This window comes from Haliotis cracherodii, unplaced genomic scaffold, assembly GCF_022045235.1.
Source record: "Haliotis cracherodii isolate W230 unplaced genomic scaffold, xgHalCrac1.p SCAF_12, whole genome shotgun sequence".
Taxonomy (NCBI): Eukaryota; Metazoa; Mollusca; class Gastropoda; order Lepetellida; family Haliotidae; genus Haliotis; species Haliotis cracherodii.
Genome location: NW_027266267.1, coordinates 35018884 through 35042103, shown reverse-complemented (window position 1 = coordinate 35042103; position 23220 = coordinate 35018884). Strand labels below are relative to the sequence as shown.

Sequence of the window (23220 nt, the reverse complement as noted above, 5' to 3'; positions counted from 1 at the left end):
GTGTTACCTGACTACTGTGTCATTAATGGACTCTTCATGCACTTTTTCACTGAACTCTGTTTTGTGTTATTTTTAATTTGGACCCCTTGACTCTTTCTTTGTGTATTGCGGAGAATGCAATATCGGCATTAGAATGCGTTTTCATTCTAATTCATGGAAAATGATTTCTGTTTATAAATTAATCATCATAAATCTCACATATGCCTTTGTTTTTGGTGTTTGGTCAAGTGAAGTCGGTGAAACCTTTCTTTTGCCCGTTAACGACGTTTCAGGGCTACTTCTTGCCCCATCATCAGGTAAACAATTAGTAGGCATGTAGAGTTATACAATAATTATATATACAAAGCTATATACGGGTGTAATAACAAAATCTGACTATGGTAACATTAACAATAAGGAACTATATAATAACATAAATGTATCGTAAATAAACTAATCGCAGATGCAGATAGGTGTTCAGGTGACGTGATAACATAAGTATCCATATTTACATGGGCGACTTGCTCCTGAAGGTGGTGTTTTCATAGACGGATTCTGTGGGGAAGAAAAGATGTGAGTCAATGATGATAATGTTTGCTGTTCAGAAAGTTTCCATCATCATAACTGCATACCAGCCATACAATACCACAGAAAGGTAGGTTAGCGTACTGGTTAAAATGTTCGCTTGTATTGGTGCAATGTTGCTGGCGTAAAACCCAACTCATTCACTCAAAAAACACTATTATACAAAGATAGCAAGTCATTAATGTGGGTCATACTGATGTTACTACACTTGTGTAAGAATTCATATGTATTTTTCTCCCCCTTGAGGGGAATTTCAAACTTTCTGACACACAAGAATGTTGCCATTTCTACTTTATGCACACTTTATTATGTTCTTAAAAGCAACTAAATAGTGACTTTAACGGTATTGTCAATAATGTTCTTTGCTTTCCGTCACCAATTTTGTTGTGTGTGTGAAGCAAGAATTACAAATGAAAAATGACTGGATTCGTCTTAATTCGCTTGCTTTGAGAAGTATGGATAATATATGTTACATAGTATATGAATAATTATTGATGTTGTGACAAGCGTGGACCATAGTAAGTAATGGTTAAAAACGACGCGTTACACATTTATCAATATAATTCGGTCAGGTATCCATTTTCAAGCAATAAGCGTGTTTTTCTGTAAATTCCCAATGGTGGTATGAGAAATCTAGAACACTGCAACACCAATGTGATTCCCGGTTAGAATTGGTCCCGTACAAAGCATGCGGGTCCCAAGAGGCGACCAAATAGATCGGATGGTCAGACTTTGTGACTTAATTGGTTGAGACCGTGTCATCGTACACCGACAGCGTGGAGCGTTGCTCACAATATCAAATGCTGAAGTGTCTAGTCTAGACTCGATTATTTACTGGCCACCGTCATATAGCTAGAATTTTGAAATGTGCGCCTTAAGCAATGGAACTAACACATTGTATTATTAGCATTTGTGATGCTGTTTAAGTACAAAGCGCAAGTGTAAGTGTACCACCTACCATCATTGCACGCTTGTGCTTTGGGTGATCTCACTTTCCTCTCCTTTCCTAGTGTGTAAAACAAGAAAACAGAAGAGTTGCTGTAAGACTGAGAAACAGGACTGTGCAATTGCCAATTACTAATATAATTAATTCTGTGTGCTGTAATTACGAATTGAAAACATTTTCAAACAAACAGTTTCTCCTTCTGCTGCAATTAATCTAATTGGATATTGGTATAGAGTGTGTGGGTATGCGAGCAATGGATCAAGGTATTTTAGTTCAATCAGAGTGCAACAGCTGAATATGTGCTGACAGCCCCACATGAGAGTGGCCGTGGGCCGCTTTATAAAACCCATGATCCCTGACACGGGACTACCTCCGTGGTTAGGTGGTACAGCGTCCACTCGGAAAGCGGAAGGTTGTGGTTGTGTATCCGGTCGCGTCATACCACAAGACGTTAAACGACGGTACTTTGTGTTGCCCTGCCCAGCACTGAGCATTAAATGGCTAAAACAAGGACTGGTCGGCTCGGCGTCAGTATACTGTGTCTGAGTGGGATATTCACGTAACCTGCGTCATAGTATCTCAGTGGGCTAGCACTATCAAATCGGCATTAGTCCTGACAAGTACAAGCAGCAAAAAGCAAACACACGTTCAATTGCAATGATCTTAAACGCGATGGTAGACCCCATTTCACGTCTCCTCTGACACGGTGCTGAGATGCCAGAGATAATAGCAATGGATCAAGGTATTTCAGCTCAATCAGAGTACAGCAGCTGAATATGTGAGGGAAGCCCCATATCAGTGTGGACTTGGACTGCTTTTTATAACCCACGATCCACGACACGGTGCTGAGATGCCAAGGATGATAGCAATGGATCAAGGTATTTAAGCTCAATCAGAGTACAGCAGCTGAATATGTGAGGGAAGCCCCATATCAGTGTGGACTTGGACTGCTTTTTATAACCCACGATCCACGACACGGTGCTGAGATGCCAAGGATGATAGCAATGGATCAAGGTATTTAAGCTCAATCAGAGTACAGCAGCTGAATGTGTGAGGGAAGCCCCACATCAGTGTGGACGTAGATCGCTTTATAAAACCCACGATCCATGACACGGTGCTGAGATGCCAAGGATGATAATTGGGGCATATGTGGAAATCGAATCGACGGGCCGATGACTCTGTCTGCCCAGTACAACTACAATGGTGTACAGTACTGCATTTTACATACTATGGACCAAGGAACATAACTCGGGCAAAGTTTAACTCACGACCCGAGGCAGCTAAGGGCGTTGCGATTGGTTTGACAAATGGGGCACCGTGTCTCACCATTGATTTCATGAATATAGGCATACGATCAGATGATAAGTCACAATATGATATCATTCTGCCTGGACAGAGTAGGATGATCAGTAAAAGTATGTATAAATTGAATGCATATGAACCATACCAAGCCAGTCCGAATTTGGTTGCAATTAAACGGGTAGTTTGTCTAGCAGCGTCGACGTACCTCGTTTTTGACGTTTGTTTTCGCTCATTTCAAGCTGGATGTTGCCGTGGCTTGTGCCCGAAGCAGTTCCTAGCAACACACAGAGTTTTCAATTTATACTGTTCTACCTCGCCAACACTAGCTACTTGAAGGTACTATGTTACTGGCATAATATTAATCCTTATCGTCACTAGGGTCTTAAACAGGCACTCTGCTTGTCTCGAACTACGGATTAATCGATACACATGTCCTTTAGTATTTCGAATACAAATTTAAGCTGGTTCTTTTATCAACCTGTTGTCTCTACCTTGTGTATTTCATCAAGGAAGGAATGTACACACACAATCAAATGCTTGTGAAATTTCATCTGGATTACTTATGAATACAAACGACAAATCTTTTCCAGAATCATAAGAAATCTCTGCTAAAATAGTTCGTTGTACGATCCCCATTACATCATGAGCGCGTGTTTATGAATCCAAATGCCTGATGAACGAGGGCCATGCTTAACTTTCATTATCTGATTCCTTATGCTTTAAACCGGTGACAAAGTACCTCTTTTTTGACGTATGTTTTCTTCATCTTCAAATCCACTGTTGTCATAGATGTGGTCAGGATTCCCATCTGGAACATTGTGTTATTTCAGAAGAATGGGTCCGATTTCAAATATATCATGGCTTGTGTCTGTTTGCTTAACGCCGCACTCAGCAATATTCCAGCTATATGATGGCGGTCTGTAAAAAATCGAGTCGGGATCAGCCAATCCAGTGATTGACATCATGAACATCGATCCAGGCAATTGGGATCGATGACATGCATCAACCAAGTCAGCGAGCCTGACCACCCGATCCCGTTAGTCGCCTCTTACGACAAGCATAGTCGCCTTTAAAGGCAAACATATGCATGGGTTGCTGAAGGCCTATTCTACCCCGGATCTTCACGGGTCTTCTGAGCTTGATTTGACAGTAAAGCCATGCATACTTTGTGAAACCCACAAGCACGGGCGAGGGTCGCACAAACATAATTACGTTTCTGTTAATTTGGTTTAACGCCGCACACAGCAATAGTCAAGTTACTAGTATATGACGGCCGTCTGTAAATAATCGAGTCCGGACAAGACAATCCAGTGATTGACATCATGAGCATCGACCTACACAAATGGAATTGCATCAACAAGTAAACTGCGATTCGAACCCACGATCTAGTTCAGTTTCTGGAACACCTTGGGGACACAACGGTGAACAGAGATGCGCAGCACCTTAGACGACTTGCCATTCAGTTGCTTTGAACAACCGAAGAAAGAAGTTTTTTTATTTCTTATCTACATGTATGTGTAAATATAATAAACGTCTACACCAGAGAATAAACAGCATCAATTAACCGTCGAAACAATATTCTATTGGGTGTAAAAGGCAAAATAGCGGAGATAATTACATGAATGGATTAATGAAAATCAGCGATGACACCAGGTGTTCGTGAAAAGGGTAAACATATCCTGCTCTACCGGTAGCGCCTGCGACATACACAATTTACAACAAATAGTAAGTGTTTGTTTCCTGACGCATAAAAGAATGACACCCATTATTGCGAAGGTACAGGTCTTGCTGTGGTTGGGGGTACTTGTAGGGCCTTGTCACAATGGTCATTCATTACATGGAAGTTGACTGTTTACGTCATGTCTTTACAAATAATTTACAAACTTAAGGAATAATATGATGACTTTATACAATATTTAAAATATTTATACTTATCATATTATCATATTTTTACCATTGCGCATGACACCGTACTCTTTCGTTTCTACAATGAAATGTTATGGTGAATTTATCAACAGCATCTTCTGTATTTATGCTCGATAGCTAAATATTTGCCTGTTACCTGATTTTTGTGTCAAGTCAATCTCACAATAGGAATTCTCAGCATCTGGAACATAAATCAAACACTTCTCATTTTTCTTTGGGAAATAGAGTCGTCACCATAGACAAAATACCGGACGAAATGCATTACCGTATTCGATGTAATAAGCGTCCAGGGCGCTCTCAAAATTAGAAATAGGGGGCTCTTTTTAGAAAGACTGAAATGTTTATATGCGACAGATATATTTTTTCAAAAGTTTAATTGCCCATAATTAAAAATGAATACAACACACAAGTGCGTATTATACTCAAATAAATAAGTCTTGTGTACATTGATCATTCGGAAGGGGTGCTAAATGGGATTGTTTACTAGCCAATATATTATCAAATATCGCCGTGGACGCTTACTAGATCGGGGCGGTTATTACGTCGAATACGGTACTTTCCATCTTTCTGAACTTCCCAGGCTTGACATATTGTTCTGTCTAAAAACAAGTACAATCTTACCGATATGTGGTTGCAGCGGTAGCCCCCGCCACTCACACAAATTGCATAAAAAAGTAAGTGTTTTTTGCCTTACGCTACACCGCTGTACTGCTGCTGTTTCTCTAGGGCGACCTACAGACATTCTCTTCTTGACCGTCATATTGTCCAGAACATCCACTGATAAGCTAGCGCTTATTTAATTGAAACTGAAAACGTTGTTTCAAAATAGTTTCAAATGCATATACTCGTCTTTACATAAGTACCCTCCCTTTCCAGTGTATAGCCATTGTAACAGCTCACATTACATCTAAGGTGTTCATACCATTCAGTATATAATATATATAATATTGGTGTTTGTACCTTCACTGGGCCTCTGAAAGCTCTCGTAATTGCGACCTCTTGCAGGTATTTCATCTGCCCTTGACGCCTGCTCAGTTCTAAGATAGATGTACAATTACGAAATCAATATACTATGATCTGTGCTCCATAGTACAGCATATGCTAGCAGCTTTAAACGCAGCCCTCTTCGAATGTACTGTGACAAATTAACCTGCAGTGAGATTCATAACTGTGCTTCAGACAAAGAGTTATAGATATACAGCAAAAATGCTACAGTGGTTCATGTACATGTAGATATCGCCTTTCAGGAAGATACTATACATTAAACATGTTTAGATGTTTTGTTTATATCATTATAACACAATACATTTACTTTTGAGGATTAATAAAGCAGTGAGGCTAAGTTTGCTCCACGAAAATCATGAGGACACCTTGACAACCATCACAAGTTATAGAATTTAGGTCTCTGTCAAATAACCTGAACAAACGTGAGACAATAATACAACACACTTACCTCTTTGGCTCGTGCTCAGCTAGAAATGATAAAAAATGAAAAACAAATCAGTTGACGAAGAATGTTATTTTCAGAGCATGACTTGTTCAATACTATTTTCAATCAACAGCAATTACTAGAATTTGTGATATGTGCATAGAATTGTTAAAATAAAAGTTAAATGGTGAAACGATTGTGTAGTTGATTGTGTGTACATATCAAATGTCATTGATGCAGTCAAGTTATACCACAAATGCACGTACGTTTTGCAGCACGCAGTCTCCTCCTCAGGTGTATAATGATGATGAGAAGGATGATAATGGCAACTATGCCAACAGATCCTGTTACTATGGCAATCGGTTTAACCTGGCTTGTAGTGTCATCACTCCCGATCACCGCGGAAACTTGCACTGTGAAAGAACAGGTTATCAAAATGAAGGGTTGTAATTGCACTTCCAAATATACAAATGCATGTGTCTTGGATAGCGATGATACCTATGGAAATTATACTGTACCTGAGTTTGCTAACCATCAAGTAAAACATTCCTGAAATGTGCGTTCCACAACGTTCAGGCTGACAAAAGGATTACTTACAGACGTTGATCCTTGTTTGTACAGTAGATGTTCCCTCTTCATTCGTAGCAGAGCACGATAGGTTTCCCGCATCATCAGCAGACACATGCTTCATAAAAGTCTGTCCATGACTGATATTGTCGTTTTGACACCACGTGTACGAGGTGACAGCAGGGTTGGCGTCGTCGACGACACATTCGACTTCAACGGCATCACCAGCAATGACACTGATGTCACCTTGCCTTGGTGACAGATGAATCTCTGGTGGATCTTATGTCAGATATAATAAACCAGTACATGTTTAAAAATCTCAATTCACATAATTCTGAGAGAACGTTTTCAGTTTTAAAAAAAAAATTTAAACATAAATAAAATAAAATAATTACTCAAAAGTATTTTTCATAACTCGTCTATATAAAATAACATGGCACATAAACACATGTTTGTAGCAAGTTATAAGGATGCATGTAATAGGTTTTTGATATATCTTACATCTAACGTTTACAGTTGCAACTGCCCGTCCAGGTGTCATCATGTGTCCATTATCAGCAGTACAGGTCAGTTCCCCTTGGTCAGACTTGGATATGTTACGTTTCAAGAATGTCGACCCAGTGCTCGTTTGTCCGTTATGAGACCACTGGAATGTGTGAACACCAGGGTTGGCGTCATCCGCAACACACCGTACACTGAGGTCTTCGCCGACACCGACATCCAGGGTGTCATTTCTTGGTTCCAGATGTACCACTGGCGGGTCTGAAGATGTTAAGGATAAATCCAGAGATTAGTTATATCATTCTCTATGATACAATACCGCTGGAAAACTCCATAACATTAGTGGTAAAAAGAGAGGCATCTGAACATTCCGCACTACCAAAACCTCATCCTCCCCGAAGTACACTCGGACAAACTGATAGCTAAGTGTATCCTCTCGCATGAAGCAAAGGGTTTGTTACATATTCATACACCATTTGTGTTACCTTCTACTTAGGAGATAAATATTTCGTTTACGGCGTCGTGTTCAAATGAAGTTTCCGTACATCCATTCAGCATAACATCACGCAAATCTTACAAAACGAAATATTTATCGACATTGTAACATGAACATTAATTAAATAGATATTTAGGAGGAACTAATTTACTGAGCACATGACACAACAAAACCGTAGTTAGTAATACGTCTCCTCGAGCTCACCTTCGAAAAGATGCATGATATGGGGTGCCGCGAAACCGATCAATGGTTTCGAGGTACTCCAATAATGATGCTTCATTTTACGAAAGGCGTGGCCACATGTTCAAGCCCATTTCTCAGAAAATAAACAAACAACAGGAAATATCACAAATTCAATTCTTTATCACAGTTCCTCATCTTACTTCTAATTTGTAGTTATGCGTATCTATAAAATACAAATAATCAAAATTAGAAAAGCCGTACATATTGTTTGGCCCCTATACAAGAAAGTGTCAACTCGCTGAGGTAGTGACAAGAGAGGTCAAACATGTGCGAGATTTTAGGTATGCAGCTTAGCTGGGATGGAAAAACATGTTCACTTTCACAGTGGAGTTACATATGTGAAAGAGACCATGGGAATTAGCAGAAGAATTAACCTGGAAGTTATTCACGGGAGCAGTGGACAGTGGCAGGATATTTGTATCTTGGACAGGTACCAGGTGCTGCTGTCCCTGAAGAATGTTCGAATAATGTCGTTTTTGAGCCGAGCTCGAGTCAATGGAATACGACTTCAACGATTCATCGGTTTTGTGGCCGGTAATTTTGCAAATCTCGCGATTTTCAATGCCTGCGTTTGACAGCAAAGTAACAGCAGTTGCCCGAAGACAATGGTTTGTATACACTTTGAGACCAGCGTTGGTAGAAATTTCCTTCATCATGTTGCCAATGACATTTACACCAACTGGCCTCGTGGTGTACCATTCGCTGTCGTCGTCGTGGATTCGCTCTTTGGAGCCTGGTAAAAAGCACCATTGTTGGGATTGAGGAGAGACATGTATTTTTTTAATGAAAGTACAGGACAGAATTGGTTCGATGTTGCATAAATGCGTTTGTTGGGCCCATTTGAGTGTTTGAGGTCCCCGCTGTGATTTTTTGTGACTTCGGAGTGTGTCATTTCAATGAACTCGAACCCCTGTTCATCGGTGGATACACGAAAGAAAGATGCAGTTAATTCCCTTTGGTTTTCTTTACCACGACGAGCGAAACCGAGTGTAAGGTCGAACCACACTTTACGAACCAAGCCGGAAGGAGTTTCCGTATCCAAACTTTCACGATTTTTTTTTAAATCATTCCGGGGATAGCAACATGATGTGTTGTCTGGTCAAGGCCATCACGCTTGATTTTTTTATCATGGACAGAAAAACATTGTTTGCAGTGTGAAATTGGATAATGTTTATGCTGTGCTCAAATGGCGGTCCCCTGATGCGCCTGTGTATGGCAGCACGCAACCCAACAAAACTCGATTTTGAGTAAAGATCTCCCTCAGCATTTCTGACTTCGGCATAAAAGAACCTCAATCTCTCATTCAGTTGAGAAGCAGGAAGCTCTTCGAACTTGGGTTCAAAACCTCGGAAACCAAGCCATTCTGGAAGTGAAAAAGATTGCCTTGTTCAGGGTACAAATGTGACTGTAAGTGGGAGTAATTTGTTATTAGTCCTATTACGGCGTCGTGAAATTTCCGTATATCCATTTAGCATAACATAATTTACGTTAAGATTTTGGTCAATCTCGTTATATTATTGCGAATTTTTGCGATGACTCATTGGTCACGCTTTACATTGCTATCATGACAATGGTGTAAGGGAGGTAACTCTCGCTGATGTTGATCGAATCTGCGTAGGAATTTTAGGTATGTGTATATGTATTCTTTCAATGGCTTACGTCGAAATATTTTAACTCCCCAGGAGGTATTATGCCCAGTAGATTTGGAGAGGTTCCTATCCACGATGTCCTGTACTGCATTTGCCTCAAGGGACGCGAAGCGGTCACTGGACGCTTGAACTTTTAGCTCTACGGAAACGCTGGCTGTATTTCCTAGTTCAGGGGCCATCACAGAACGGTTTTCAGCTTCAACAGCTGTTGTGAGTAATAATAAAAACAAAATTAGGTGGGTGTATGAAAGTCATAACTATTATAGAGTTGCAATAAATGTTTTTACTCTGTTAAAAAATGATTTTCTTTTCTTTTCCTTTTGGCCAAGCCCAAGAAAATTACATCATTTATGATTATGATTGGGTAATTAATGAAAATAGGTAAATTTCATTTACCTTCAAGTTCTTGAATTATCTCGTCGTCCTAATCACTCAATATTTCATCGAAATCTCCGATGTGGAAGTCAGGGTAAATTTCCATCTGTTCTTCCATGTTGATGATTTCAAAAATAGTTCCATTAATTAATGTATACATAAACGGTGATGAGACCCCAAAAATTCAGCGATGTTATGCTCATTCGACAACACTTTTTATCCAATCAGATCAGAGAACATACCTACTTTTATGTTACAATTTATAAAAAAAACCCACTGAAACCAGATTGTCACCATTGTTACGTTTGTTATAGAAAGACATCCTGCGTGGTCTACAGGTAGAGCGTCCGCCCTGAGAGCGAAAGGTCCGGGGTTCGATCCTACGCTACGTCATACCAAAACACTTTAAAAGATGTCACTTGTTGTTACCCTGTCTGGCGTTCGACTCTCAGAGACTAAAACAAGGACTGGTCGGCTCGGAGTCAGTATACTGTGTCTGAGTGGGATATTCATGTTAAACTGCGACATGGTACCTCAGTTGGCTAGTACTATAAATCAGTCCGGACTAGGACAATCAGTCACACACACACAAACACACACACGTGCATGCACGTCGCTTTTTTAGTGCAATAATCCTGGACGCAACGTTAAACCCCATTTCACCTCACCTCGTGGCTGTAATCGTTTGTTCGAATCTCAGTTCGACCTGAGATGCTTGCAGGTTTGTCCACACCATAACCGTGATCGTGGGTTTCACTAAAAAAGGTAACCGTCCAAGACCAGATGACACGACATGATTTAACTGAAATAAAACTGCAGCATGGTATCTCAGTGTGCTAGCACTATAAATCGGCATCAGTCCGGAATAGCCAAGCAGCCACACACACACACACACACGTGCATGCACGTCACTATATAAATGCAATAATCTTGGACGTCACGTTACACCTCATTTCACATCACCTTGTTTGTTTTTTTTCATTCACGTAAATTACAACCCTTTTTGTTCACCTGGTGGTTGCAATAATATTCTTGATCTGAATCACTTACACAGAACATTGAGTCGAGTAGAGGCGCTCTCAGTCTGTACACTGCATGTTAAACTGCCAGAGTCAGCTTTGGAAGTTATTGTTTTACTGAAGGTTTGCCCACTGTATGATTGTCCCCTGTGTGTCCATCTGAACGAAGTGACCGGGGAGTTGGAGTAACCGACCACACACTTGACACTGACCACCTGACCAATGATGACGCTGAGCACAGTTCCCGTCGGCTCAAGGTGGATATTCAGGGTCGCTGAAAGATGTGGCCAATATACAATATGCAAACACAACTCCACGACATACCACTCCACATAACTACTGTGTAAAACACACTTCTACGACATACCAATCCACATCACTACTGCATCTTTTTTTATAAACACCTCCAAAACATACCATCCACATTAGTACAAAAAAAACACACCTCCACGACATACCATCCACTTCACTACTGTGTCAAACACACCTCCACGACATACCATCCACTTCACTACTGTGTCAAACACACCTCCACGACATACCATCCACTTCACTACTGTCAAACACACCTCCACGACATACCATCCACTTCACTACTGTGTCAAACACACCTCCATGACATACCATTCACATCACTACAGTATCAAACACACCTCTACGACATACCATCCATTTCATTACTGTCAAACACACCTCCACGACATACCATCCACATTACTACTATGTCAAACACACCTCCACGACATACCATCCCCATCATACAGTATCAAACACACCTCCACGACATACCATCCACATCATACAGTATTAAACACACCTCCACGACATACCATCCACATCACTACAGTATCAAACACACCTCCACGACATACCATCCACATCACTACAGTATCAAACACACCTCCACGACATACCATCCACATCACTACAGTATTAAACACACCTCCACGACATACCATCAACTTCACTACAGTATCAAACACACCTCCACGACATACCATCAACTTCATACAGTATCAAACACACCTCCACGACATACCATCCATATCACGACAGTATCAAACACACCTCCACGACATACCATCCACATCACTACAGTATTAAACACACCTCCACGACATACCATCAACTTCACTACAGTATCAAACACACCTCCACGACATACCATCAACTTCATACAGTATCAAACACACCTCCACGACATACCATCCACATCACTACAGTATCAAACACACCTCCACGACATACCATCCATATCACGACAGTATCAAACACACCTCCACGACATACATGTACCATCTCCATCACTACAGTATCAAACACACCTCCACGACATACCATCCACTTCACTACTATGTCAAACACACCTCCACCACATACCATCAACTTCACTACAGTATTAAACACACCTCCACGACATACCATCCACATCACTACAGTATCAAACACACCTCCACGACATACCATCCACATCACTACAGTATCAAACACACCTCCACGACATACCATCAACATCACTACTGTCAAACACACCTCCACGACATACCATCAACATCACTACAGTATCAAACACACCTCCACGACATACCATCCACATCATACAGTATCAAACACACCTCCACGACATATCATCCACATCACTACAGTATCAAACACACCTCCACGACATACCATCAACATCACTACAGTATCAAACACACCTCCACGACATACCATCAACATCACTACAGTATCAAACACACCTCCACGACATACCATCCCCATCATACAGTATCAAACACACCTCCACGACATACCATCCACATCACTACAGTATCAAACACACCTCCACGACATACCATCCACATCACTACAGTATCAAACACACCTCCACGACATATCATCCACATCACTACAGTATCAAACACACCTCCGTGACATACCATCCACATCACTACAGTATCAAACACACCTCCACGACATATCATCCACATCACTACAGTATCAAACACACCTCCACGACATACCATCCACATCACTACAGTATCAAACACACCTCCACGACATACCATCCACATCACTACAGTATCAAACACACCTCCATGACATATCATCCACATCACTACAGTATCAAACACACCTCCATGACATATCATCCACATCACTACACAACATAACATGCTAACATTACTACGTCTCTGACCCACCCCCACAACATAACATGCTAACATTACTACGTCTCTGACCAACCTCCACGACATACCATCCACATCACTACACGACATAACATGCTAACATTACTACGTCTCTGACCCACCCCCACGACATAACATGCTAACATTACTACGTCTCGACCAACCTCCACGACATAACATGCTAACATTACTACGTCTCTGACCAACCTCCACGACATAACATGCTAACATTACTACGTCTCTGACCCACCCCCACGACATTACACGTTAACATTGCTACGTCTCTGACCCAGCCCCACGACATAACACGCTAACATTGCTACGTCTTTGACCCAGCCCCACGACATAACACGCTAACATTACTACGTCTCTGACCCAGCCCCACGACATAACACGCTAACTTACTACGTCTCTGACCCAGCCCCACGACATATCACGCTAAGATTACTATGTTTCTGACCCAGCCCCACGACATAACATGCTAACATTACTACGTCTCTGACCCAGCCCCACGACATAACACGCTAACATTACTACGTCTCTGGCCCAGCCCCACGACATAACACGCTAACATTACTACTTCTCTGACCCACCCCCATGACATAACACGCTAACACTGCTACGTCTCTGACCCACCCCCACGACATAACACGCTAACATTACTACGTCTCTGACCCAGCCCCACGACATAACACTCCAACATTACTACGTCTCTGACCCACCCCCAGTACATGACACGTTAACACTGCTACGTCTCTGACCCACCCCCACGACATAACACGCTAACATTGCTACGTCTCTGACCCAGCCCCACGACATAACACGCTAACATTACTACGTCTCTGACCCAGCCCCACGACATAACACGCTAACATTACTACGTCTCTGACCCACCTCCACGACATGAAACGCTAACATTGCTACGTCTCTGACCCAGCCCCACGACATAACACTCCAACATTACTACGTCTATGACCCATCCCCACGACATAACATGCTAACATTACTACGTCTCGACCAACCTCCACGACATAACATGCTAACATTACTACGTCTCGACCAACCTCCACGACATAACATGCTAACATTACTACGTCTCTGACCAACCTCCACGACATAACATGCTAACATTACTACGTCTCTGACCCACCCCCACGACATTACACGTTAACATTGCTACGTCTCTGACCCAGCCCCACGACATAACACGCTAACATTGCTACGTCTTTGACCCAGCCCCACGACATAACACGCTAACATTACTACGTCTCTGACCCAGCCCCACGACATAACACGCTAACTTACTACGTCTCTGACCCAGCCCCACGACATATCACGCTAAGATTACTATGTTTCTGACCCAGCCCCACGACATAACATGCTAACATTACTACGTCTCTGACCCAGCCCCACGACATAACACGCTAACATTACTACGTCTCTGACCCAGCCCCACGACATAACACGCTAACATTACTACTTCTCTGACCCACCCCCATGACATAACACGCTAACACTGCTACGTCTCTGACCCACCCCCACGACATAACACGCTAACATTACTACGTCTCTGACCCAGCCCCACGACATAACACTCCAACATTACTACGTCTCTGACCCACCCCCATTACATGACACGTTAACACCGCTACGTCTCTGACCCACCCCCACGACATAACACGCTAACATTGCTACGTCTCTGACCCAGCCCCACGACATAACACGCTAACATTACTACGTCTCTGACCCAGCCCCACGACATAACACGCTAACATTACTACGTCTCTGACTCACCTCTACGACATGAAATGCTAACATTGCTACGTCTCTGACCCAGCCCCACGACATAACACTCGAACATTACTACGTCTATGACCCATCCCCACGACATAACACTCCAACATTACTGCGCCTCTGACCCACCTCCACGACACACCACGCTAACATCACTACTGTGAGAACAGCTCGGCGCGGTTCCCCATCCAGAGTGGGAACACTGATACAGGGAGGTCTCGGTTCCCGTACAGTCGACGTTACTCAGCCAAATAATTCCTTCACCTGGCCCAGTAGATGTAGTCACATAGGCGGTCGTCCTAGACACAGAAAACCATAGAGATGACTTCCTTGCCAATTTGTCACTTTCATTTTACTTATGCTGCCAACGATATAAGGATCTATACAAACATTTGTTATCAAAAGGGCTTTGTCATCCGTCAACTTCCAAGAAATACCTATCGAACAATTCACATGTTCAACGTACATGTATTTCTAATGCAGATAGGGACTTCTAAATTCAAGCGTTAACAATCACATGCAAGGACATTTTATGTCAGTCTCAAACGGATACTAGTTCCTGAAATAAGAAAGGAATGGGCATTAAAGTCACCATGCCATATGACAGGCGTCGATTTATGTTTATGTAGCTGAAAAACGATGAAATATGCTTTGGGCACCAAACTCTATCAACCCAAGATGAATTCATTACTAAAGGACTATGAATAAGTAAACTTTTACCCATGACTAAACGCGAGTTGAGGTTTTTAAATGTTCGACATAAATTACAATACAAATATGAGCCTTCCTCTAAACGAAGGTGAATAGTCATTGACAAGCACATGCAAGAACCTTATTTTGTAAGTTTAAAACAGACTGTTCTCTCTGAAATAACAAGGGAATGCAAATTAAAGTGACCGTGACACTTGTCATATAAAGTTTATGTCGCTGAGAAAGGCTTCTGATACCAAACTCTATATAACCATTCGTTACAACAGGAGTATGAATAAGTAGACTTTATGAGACCCATTTACTGAATATACTTGAGGTTTCTAAATGTTCCAGGGGGCACTGGTGGCCCAGTCGTCTAAGGCGCCGCGATTCGCTGTGCAGAGTTGCGTCCTCTGGACACGCCAGAAACCTATGATTGTGGGTTCGAATCCCGGTTCACCACGATAATGTTTCTAGGTTTGTCAGCACCATACCCGTGCTCGTGGGTTTCACCAAAGTGGTAAACGTCTGAGACCTGCATCACTTCGGGCTTTCCTCCCACATCAAGCTGACACGCCGTGATATAACTGGAATACTGTTAAAAGCGGCGTTAAACCCAACTCACTCACTCACTCACTCACTGTAAATGTTCCAGGTAAGTAAGAATACTGACACGAGTCTCGCCCTGCACGAAGGGGAATAGTCGGGCACAGATGTACTCACCAGGGCAGATTTGCCATTTTACACACAACTTGTGCCTCCTGTGAGGAAAACGACGACCCTCTACAAACTGTTCCCCAGACATTGTTGTGAAGTACTTCTACCCGACCCCGTCCACGAGTTGTCGAATTCAAGCGTATTTGAATATCAGCTGGAACAAAGAATGCAATAAGGCAAAAGACGATAGAAAAGGTTGTGTTATTGGATCGTCTGTAGCTGTATTACACTTGTGACACAGAACACAACTTACCAGAGCGACACTGTATTCCGACTGCTGTTGAGGAACAGGTAACACTATCCCATGGATAGTGAATACATTCATTGAGAGAGAGCTCTGTCCCAAGACACTGGACCTTATCTAGGATGACATGCTGTGATGAACTGCCGGTGTTTAAATGTGAGCTGGCGAGGGCCCCAATACTGAATATCAAGAAGAATGTGTCATATTGGTTTAAAACAATAGTTAAGATCATTGAAAAAATGGTCAAATGTGTGTCAAATATTTATCTAGTTTTTCGTAATAGAATAGTACCTGAAACCCATTCTTTATTTTCGCTATAAAGTATAACATTAGATGTGTATATTGATTTTCCACACAAGAAGTAGCCAGCTATTCTTGATAATAACACAATATTATGCCATGTTTTTACGTGTTGTGTCCCAACATTCTGCAGACAACTGTTGCCTCTTCCACTCCGAACCCAGTAGAGCAGACTCTTCCCCATTGTCCACCATGGTACAGCTCCAGCACTCCCTCCCCTGGCGTGTTGATGGTGGAGACAAGTCTTGCCGCTGTTGAATCTGACGAAGACATCATGCCAACGTTATTTGGATAAATGTGTAGTTATGAACTGAAAGCAATGTCTATTGTACGACTCGAACTACCTCATAAACATGTGATACCAGCTTTTGGCGAAAAGGTGTGCGTGTCCTGCCACACCAGTGGCGCTCATCACAAGGCACTTGATAGACGGGTAACAAAACACCTGTTACACGAAATGTCACTCAAGTTTCGTCTCAAAACATCACATAGAACCAGTAAATAACGACCATGGGATAACAATTCAAAACGTCAACGCAACCTAGCTGTCGTGAGAGATACCATTGGGCGTAAAAGACCAAATAGTGATATAAAGTATATTGATGAATCACTGAAAATCAGTGGGAAAATCAAGAGTATGTATGTCTTGTTCTACCACGAGCACCTGCCACAAATGTCACAAAAATAGGTGTTTGTTTGTTTGTTGCCTAACGCCCCATCCGGCAATACGTCTGTGGTCTGTGAAGAATTGATCCTGGGCTAACGATCAGTATCACGAGCAACTATCCAAAGCATACCTTCAGGAAATGAAAAACACTGGACCCCAACAGCTTCAGAATCAACACAGTCATCAATCCCCCATGGTCTGTGCTTGCAGTCTTTAAGATCTGTGTTCCTCATCGTGCACTGCACGTCATCCAACCACATTGTTATGGAACTGTCTGGAACAATGATGGACTTTCCTCCTCTGCAAAGATAGGTAGAAGTGACACCTTTGCAAAAATCAAACATGCATATGTTATAATAGGAAAATGTCACCGAGTGAGTTTGCCCGAACGCCGCTTTGAACCTCATTTCATTAATATCATGACGTGTCAACTTGATGTTTAGAAATAGCCAGAAGTGCATATCGTAGACGTTTGCCATTTTGGTGAATTCCACGAGCACGAGTAAAGTACTGGCAGACTTTGTAGCTTCGAACACCTTTTTTGTAAGATATGATTCTGGTGTGCCTAAGGGAGGGATATTAGACGACTGTGTCATCCTTGTACCCACTAATGTTATTTAGCGTTTCGCCTTAACAACACAAACTGTCACATTTTTATTCATCATAATGGGAAGTCTTATCAGTACACGAATAAAAGTGTTCTACGTTTCTTCGCACTGGTCTTTGATCGGGCTATTGAAGATCTCATAAATTGATATGATATTCATGCTGAATTCAAAATGTCCAATTCCAAATCTGTACATCACTCTTGATGTGATTCAATGATAGATACATCATTATAAAATTACTTGTTTGGGGTACAAAATTGAACTACAACTTACTGGTACCCAAGAGCCCTGCACACTACTGATGCTTCTACTTGTCCGAAATAGTCATCACACACTGTGCCCCATCTACCGGAGTGGTACACCTGCAGGAGTCCTTGGTGGTAGCTCGGTGTCAGCTTCATCGTTATGTCACCTTGTAAAACAAAGTAACGTAAACCGTTCTCTTGCAATCGTAGTGATGAAAACCAATATCATTTGTCGTACACATATGTGATGTATATTGGTAAAGATACCTGTCACCATATTTACCTTTTTGAACATTTTAACCATACGTAGTTCTGTCAATAGACCGAGTCGAAAGTTTTATTGTGAGTAAGTATGGGACAAGGAAAATGAAAACAATATATATGGATCATCTCAGGGATGCAGTCAAACACAAACACTGACACTGATACTCTACTATGTCCCCACAGCTTAAGGATTTGTTGCTGTAATTGTTTTTTAATATTGACAAATGCTCAGGCCGAACTAAAAAAGTTGGTAGTTTTGAGGTGAGGTGAAATTGGGTTTAACGTCGCGTTAAAGATTATTGCACTTATATAGCGACGTGCATGTACGTGTTTGTGTTTGTGTGGCTGCTTGTACTAGTCCGGACTGATGCCGATTTATAGTGCGAACCAACTGAGATACCATGCCGAAGTTTAACATGAATACCCCACTCAGACACAGTATACTGACTCCGAGCCGACCAGTCCTTGTTTTAGCCCCTAAATGCCGAGCGCCAGACAGGGTAACAACAAGTACCATATTTTAACGTCTTTTGGTATGACGCGGCCGGGGATCGAACCCCGGACCTTCCACTCTCCGGGCGGACGCTCTACCACTACACCACGGAGGCGGTCTTGGTAGTTTTGAACCGCCAGTTGTTATCGTTAATAGCACGCACATTTAATTGCTAACGTGAACTGTTGTCTGATCAGACTTCAAACTCAAGCACAGTCTCGAATAGAGTGTAGGGTCTTACGAACGTCGAGGTTCTGTCACAGACTCTTGTTGAGTGGTGTCGCGTTTTGTTTATGTCGAACATGTAAAATTATGTTAAGTATCCAGGCTGCAAAGAAGGATATCTATTTTCGCCTTCAACCTACCACTGAATGAAATGCACACCAGGTCTATTACATTAGCTGGTATCCATTTCCCCGTACAAGATACAAAGTAGCACACATTCATTGATGGTTATTGGTGACGGTTTAGTGTTGTATAACAATAACTGATAAATGAGGAGAGGTCAGGCGGCTTGTACATTATCAGGACGGGATTCGAACCAGCGATCGTAGATTTCTGGCATGCTATAGCTAGGGACGCATCTCTGCATAGAGAATTGCATCACCCTCTATTGTTGAGTATTGGGCACGTTTTGGGACAAATGAATTTTTTCACCGGCGTGTACCAGTTTCCAGTGACGGTAAATTGATTCCATTACCTGAATGGTAAACAATGCTGCTGATATTCAAGTAAATGTATGTTTAGGTAATAACTCACTTGGATCACATATGATGCCAACGTCTTCACTGTGACCACAATTGTTGACGCCCCATGTGTTGTGTGAACAGCTGGCCAAAGATGATTCGGTACCGGAGCAACTCACGTCATCCAACCAAATCTTTCCTCCTCCAAACCCAAAAGTTCCAATTGCCCTTGGTGTAAGTCCGCTTTTACTAAAGACACAAAAAAGTTTAATTTAATTATAGCAACACAACATAATGATACCAAACCTACCTCAGTATATCACACAACTACGATTATGACTCGGTGTCCTACTATTGTCATATCTACCAAACCTACCTCAGTTCATCATACAACAACGATTATGACATGTTGTCCTACTATTGTCACATCTACCAAACCTACCTCCGTACATCACACAACTACGATTGTGACATGGTGTCCTACTATTGTCATATCCACCTAACCTACCTCAGTTCATCATGAAAGTAGTTTTAGATGTTAGGGTGGTTTACGTTTGCCCTCGCATATCTCAGAACATCGTATAAATACCTTCACAATAATGTGCAAACATAAGCAGACGTTTGTTATTTCGCCATTGCTTTTGTTTGTTTCGTTTAATACTTGTTTAACATCAATATTCCGGGTATGCGAGGGCGTCCTGTAAAGATACCAGGTCTGCTGTACACAGGGTGTCTTACTATCGTCCCAGTTGTCTGCAGGCCACCTTGGCTTCATCTGCCCCAAAGTCATCGTCACAAACAGTGCCCCATGTGCCGTTATAGAACACCTCAATTCTCCCAACACCGTTGTTCAGAGGGGACACCAGTCGGATTGTCTGGCCAGACACTGAAACTTTAAGATGATTTGGCAATATTAAACAAAATCGTCCTGTCATTTAACATGTTGGACACATGTTTCGGCTACAAATGCCAGGACAATATATTATGTGAAATATTCAAGATGTAAAGAAAGATATCTAACTTGTGCGTTCAACCTACCACTGGAAGAAATACATGCCAGGAGTTTGATCAGCTGTTATCCACTTCGCCATATTGAATACAAAGTGAGTGAGTTGGATTTAACGCCGCTTTTTAACAGTATTCCAGTCATATCACGGGATGTCAGCTTGATGTGGGAGGAAAGCCCCAAGTGATTCAGGTCTCAGACGTTTACCACTTTAGTGAAACCCACGAGCACGGGTATGGGGCTGACAAACCTAGAAACATAATCGGGGAGAACCGGGATTCGAACCCACAATCATAGGTTTCTGGTGTGCCCAAGGGACGCAACGCTACACAGCGAATCGCGGCGCCTTAGACGACTGGGCCACCCGTGCCCCCGAATACAAAGTGACACACAATCGTGGTTGGTTATTGGCGACAGATGACGCCGTATAACTTCTACTGATACACGAGAAGTGGCCCTCGCTGCAAGGTCGGACGGCTTTTTTTTTTTCACTGTGCAGCATCCTGGTAGATAACGGGATATGCGTAACATCACAACAATGTAAGTAGGGCGTGTTGAGGACAGTTTCTCATGTCTGGCTGCATTCGTGATTGAGTGTGTAAAAACTTGAGCTGATAAACGTGGTATTGTGAATTATTATATACCTTTCGCGACATATATATCGTGATATTTTAGATTATAGTGTCTCCTAGGCCATATGGCCGGGTGCTTTTTATAATTCTATGAATTTACTCTTTGTATTTTATCATATAATATGCATGTGACACTTAAATAAACATTTTCTAGCACTTTACAGTAATTAGCGCTGATAGTTATGGTCAACTGGAAGCCAGCACTTAAATTATCACTGATTGGTAATAGGCAATGGACAAATGGGAGGCCGGAGGTAATTAGCACATAAGCTGATATCAATAAATTATCTTCCTTGTGTGTATCGCTTCTAAACGTTAACGCCTTTCAAAGACTTGATGTCATGTGAGGTGCAAAAACAAGACACTTACCACTGACAATCAATGCAGCTAGAAACACCAAGTGAGTCCCGATCCTCTTCTCCATGACGAACTTCGTGTGACACATATGAACACTAGGTCTCACACTACGTTGTACATATGGCTTATATTATCCTGACATGTCCCATCCAGAACTCCGAGTTTATTCGAACCTCCGTTCGCCAAGCAGGGACTCTTTATCTGTACTGGGGTATTTTACTTCCGGGTCGACAGCATGCAACCTATACAAAAGCGTGACAAGTGATTCATGTAGACGACGCTTCAACCAGGAGGTTTATCCTCCCACTAATTCTTTCGTTAAGCTCTATATATGCGTGCACGGTACACTTGAGAAGATAATATATCTGCCTCATGAGCCTATTTGTTTTCACAAACGCGTTTGGTTTTGGACATTAATGACTTTGTGGATTCATGACATAAGGATCTCTGAGACACCTACATGAAAACTTGTAACTCTAAGTTGTTGTTTTATATAATTCATTTTTTGTAATTGCAAAATGTTTTCCTTTGTTGTATTTTGCACACAACTAATTTGTTTTCAAATGAGAACGGATTAGTTACCACATTACTACTTGTTATGTTTTTTTCTTGGGCTTTTGTGATAGTAACTTTCAGTTCACAATGACCCAGGTAAATATTTCGCAATTGTCCGTCCGTCGCCCGCGGTCGCTTATCTGACGTCTATCTGAAGAGGTTAAAGGGATGGGAGAGGAGAGATATAAGGGACTTGCCTAATGTAACTCTGATGTCTATGATTGTTACTTTTGGTTTGTTTATTGTGTTACAATAATGTAGTATGTTTTAATGAAGCACAAATCAGATGATGAAGATTTTTGATAGGAGTGAGTGAGTATGGTTTTACGCCGCTTTTAGCAATATTCCAGCAATATCACGGTGGGGGACGCCAGAAATGGGCTTCACACATCGTACCCATGTCGGGAATCGAACCCGGGTCTGCGGCGTGACGAGCGAAAGCTTTAACCACTAGGCTACCCGACCGTCCCTTTGATAGGATGATGCGTGAGATGCAGGATTGAAGACAAATTACACTAATCTATTTAATCCTAAATACTACAAACAATGTTCACACATAAATTGTAGATGTTATAATTAATATATGGTGTATTTTTTAAAAAACAAAAAGATTTATGATCAAAATCACACATTTTGCAGATTTGTTCTGAAAGATCAAGTACTGTTTGATCTATTTATTCTAACGCATATTTTTATGTTGAAATGGGGATATCTACGAGCATACTGCATGTCACTCACAAAGGTATAAAAAGGTTTGAGAGTGGCCAAGTA

At 41.8% G+C, this 23220-nt stretch overlaps 1 protein-coding gene across 1 annotated transcript; it reads right to left on the bottom strand.

Moving 5' to 3' along the window:
* Positions 1 to 487: 487 nt before the first annotated feature.
* Positions 488 to 22051, bottom strand: LOC139457815 (uncharacterized). Its single transcript, XM_071239161.1, has 20 exons — positions 21907 to 22051; positions 20638 to 20791; positions 19973 to 20148; positions 18485 to 18623; positions 17734 to 17903; positions 17046 to 17196; positions 16646 to 16815; positions 16399 to 16546; positions 15115 to 15284; positions 11049 to 11291; positions 7236 to 7496; positions 6765 to 7013; positions 6434 to 6580; positions 6192 to 6210; positions 5699 to 5775; positions 4875 to 4919; positions 3552 to 3620; positions 3018 to 3086; positions 1523 to 1570; positions 488 to 534 (listed from the first exon to the last, which is right to left on the bottom strand). The coding sequence occupies exons 1-20, from the start codon at positions 21980 to 21982 to the stop codon at positions 488 to 490; spliced, it is 2628 nt and encodes an 875-aa protein (XP_071095262.1). The 5' UTR covers positions 21983 to 22051.
* Between the last annotated feature and the right edge of the window lie 1169 nt (positions 22052 to 23220).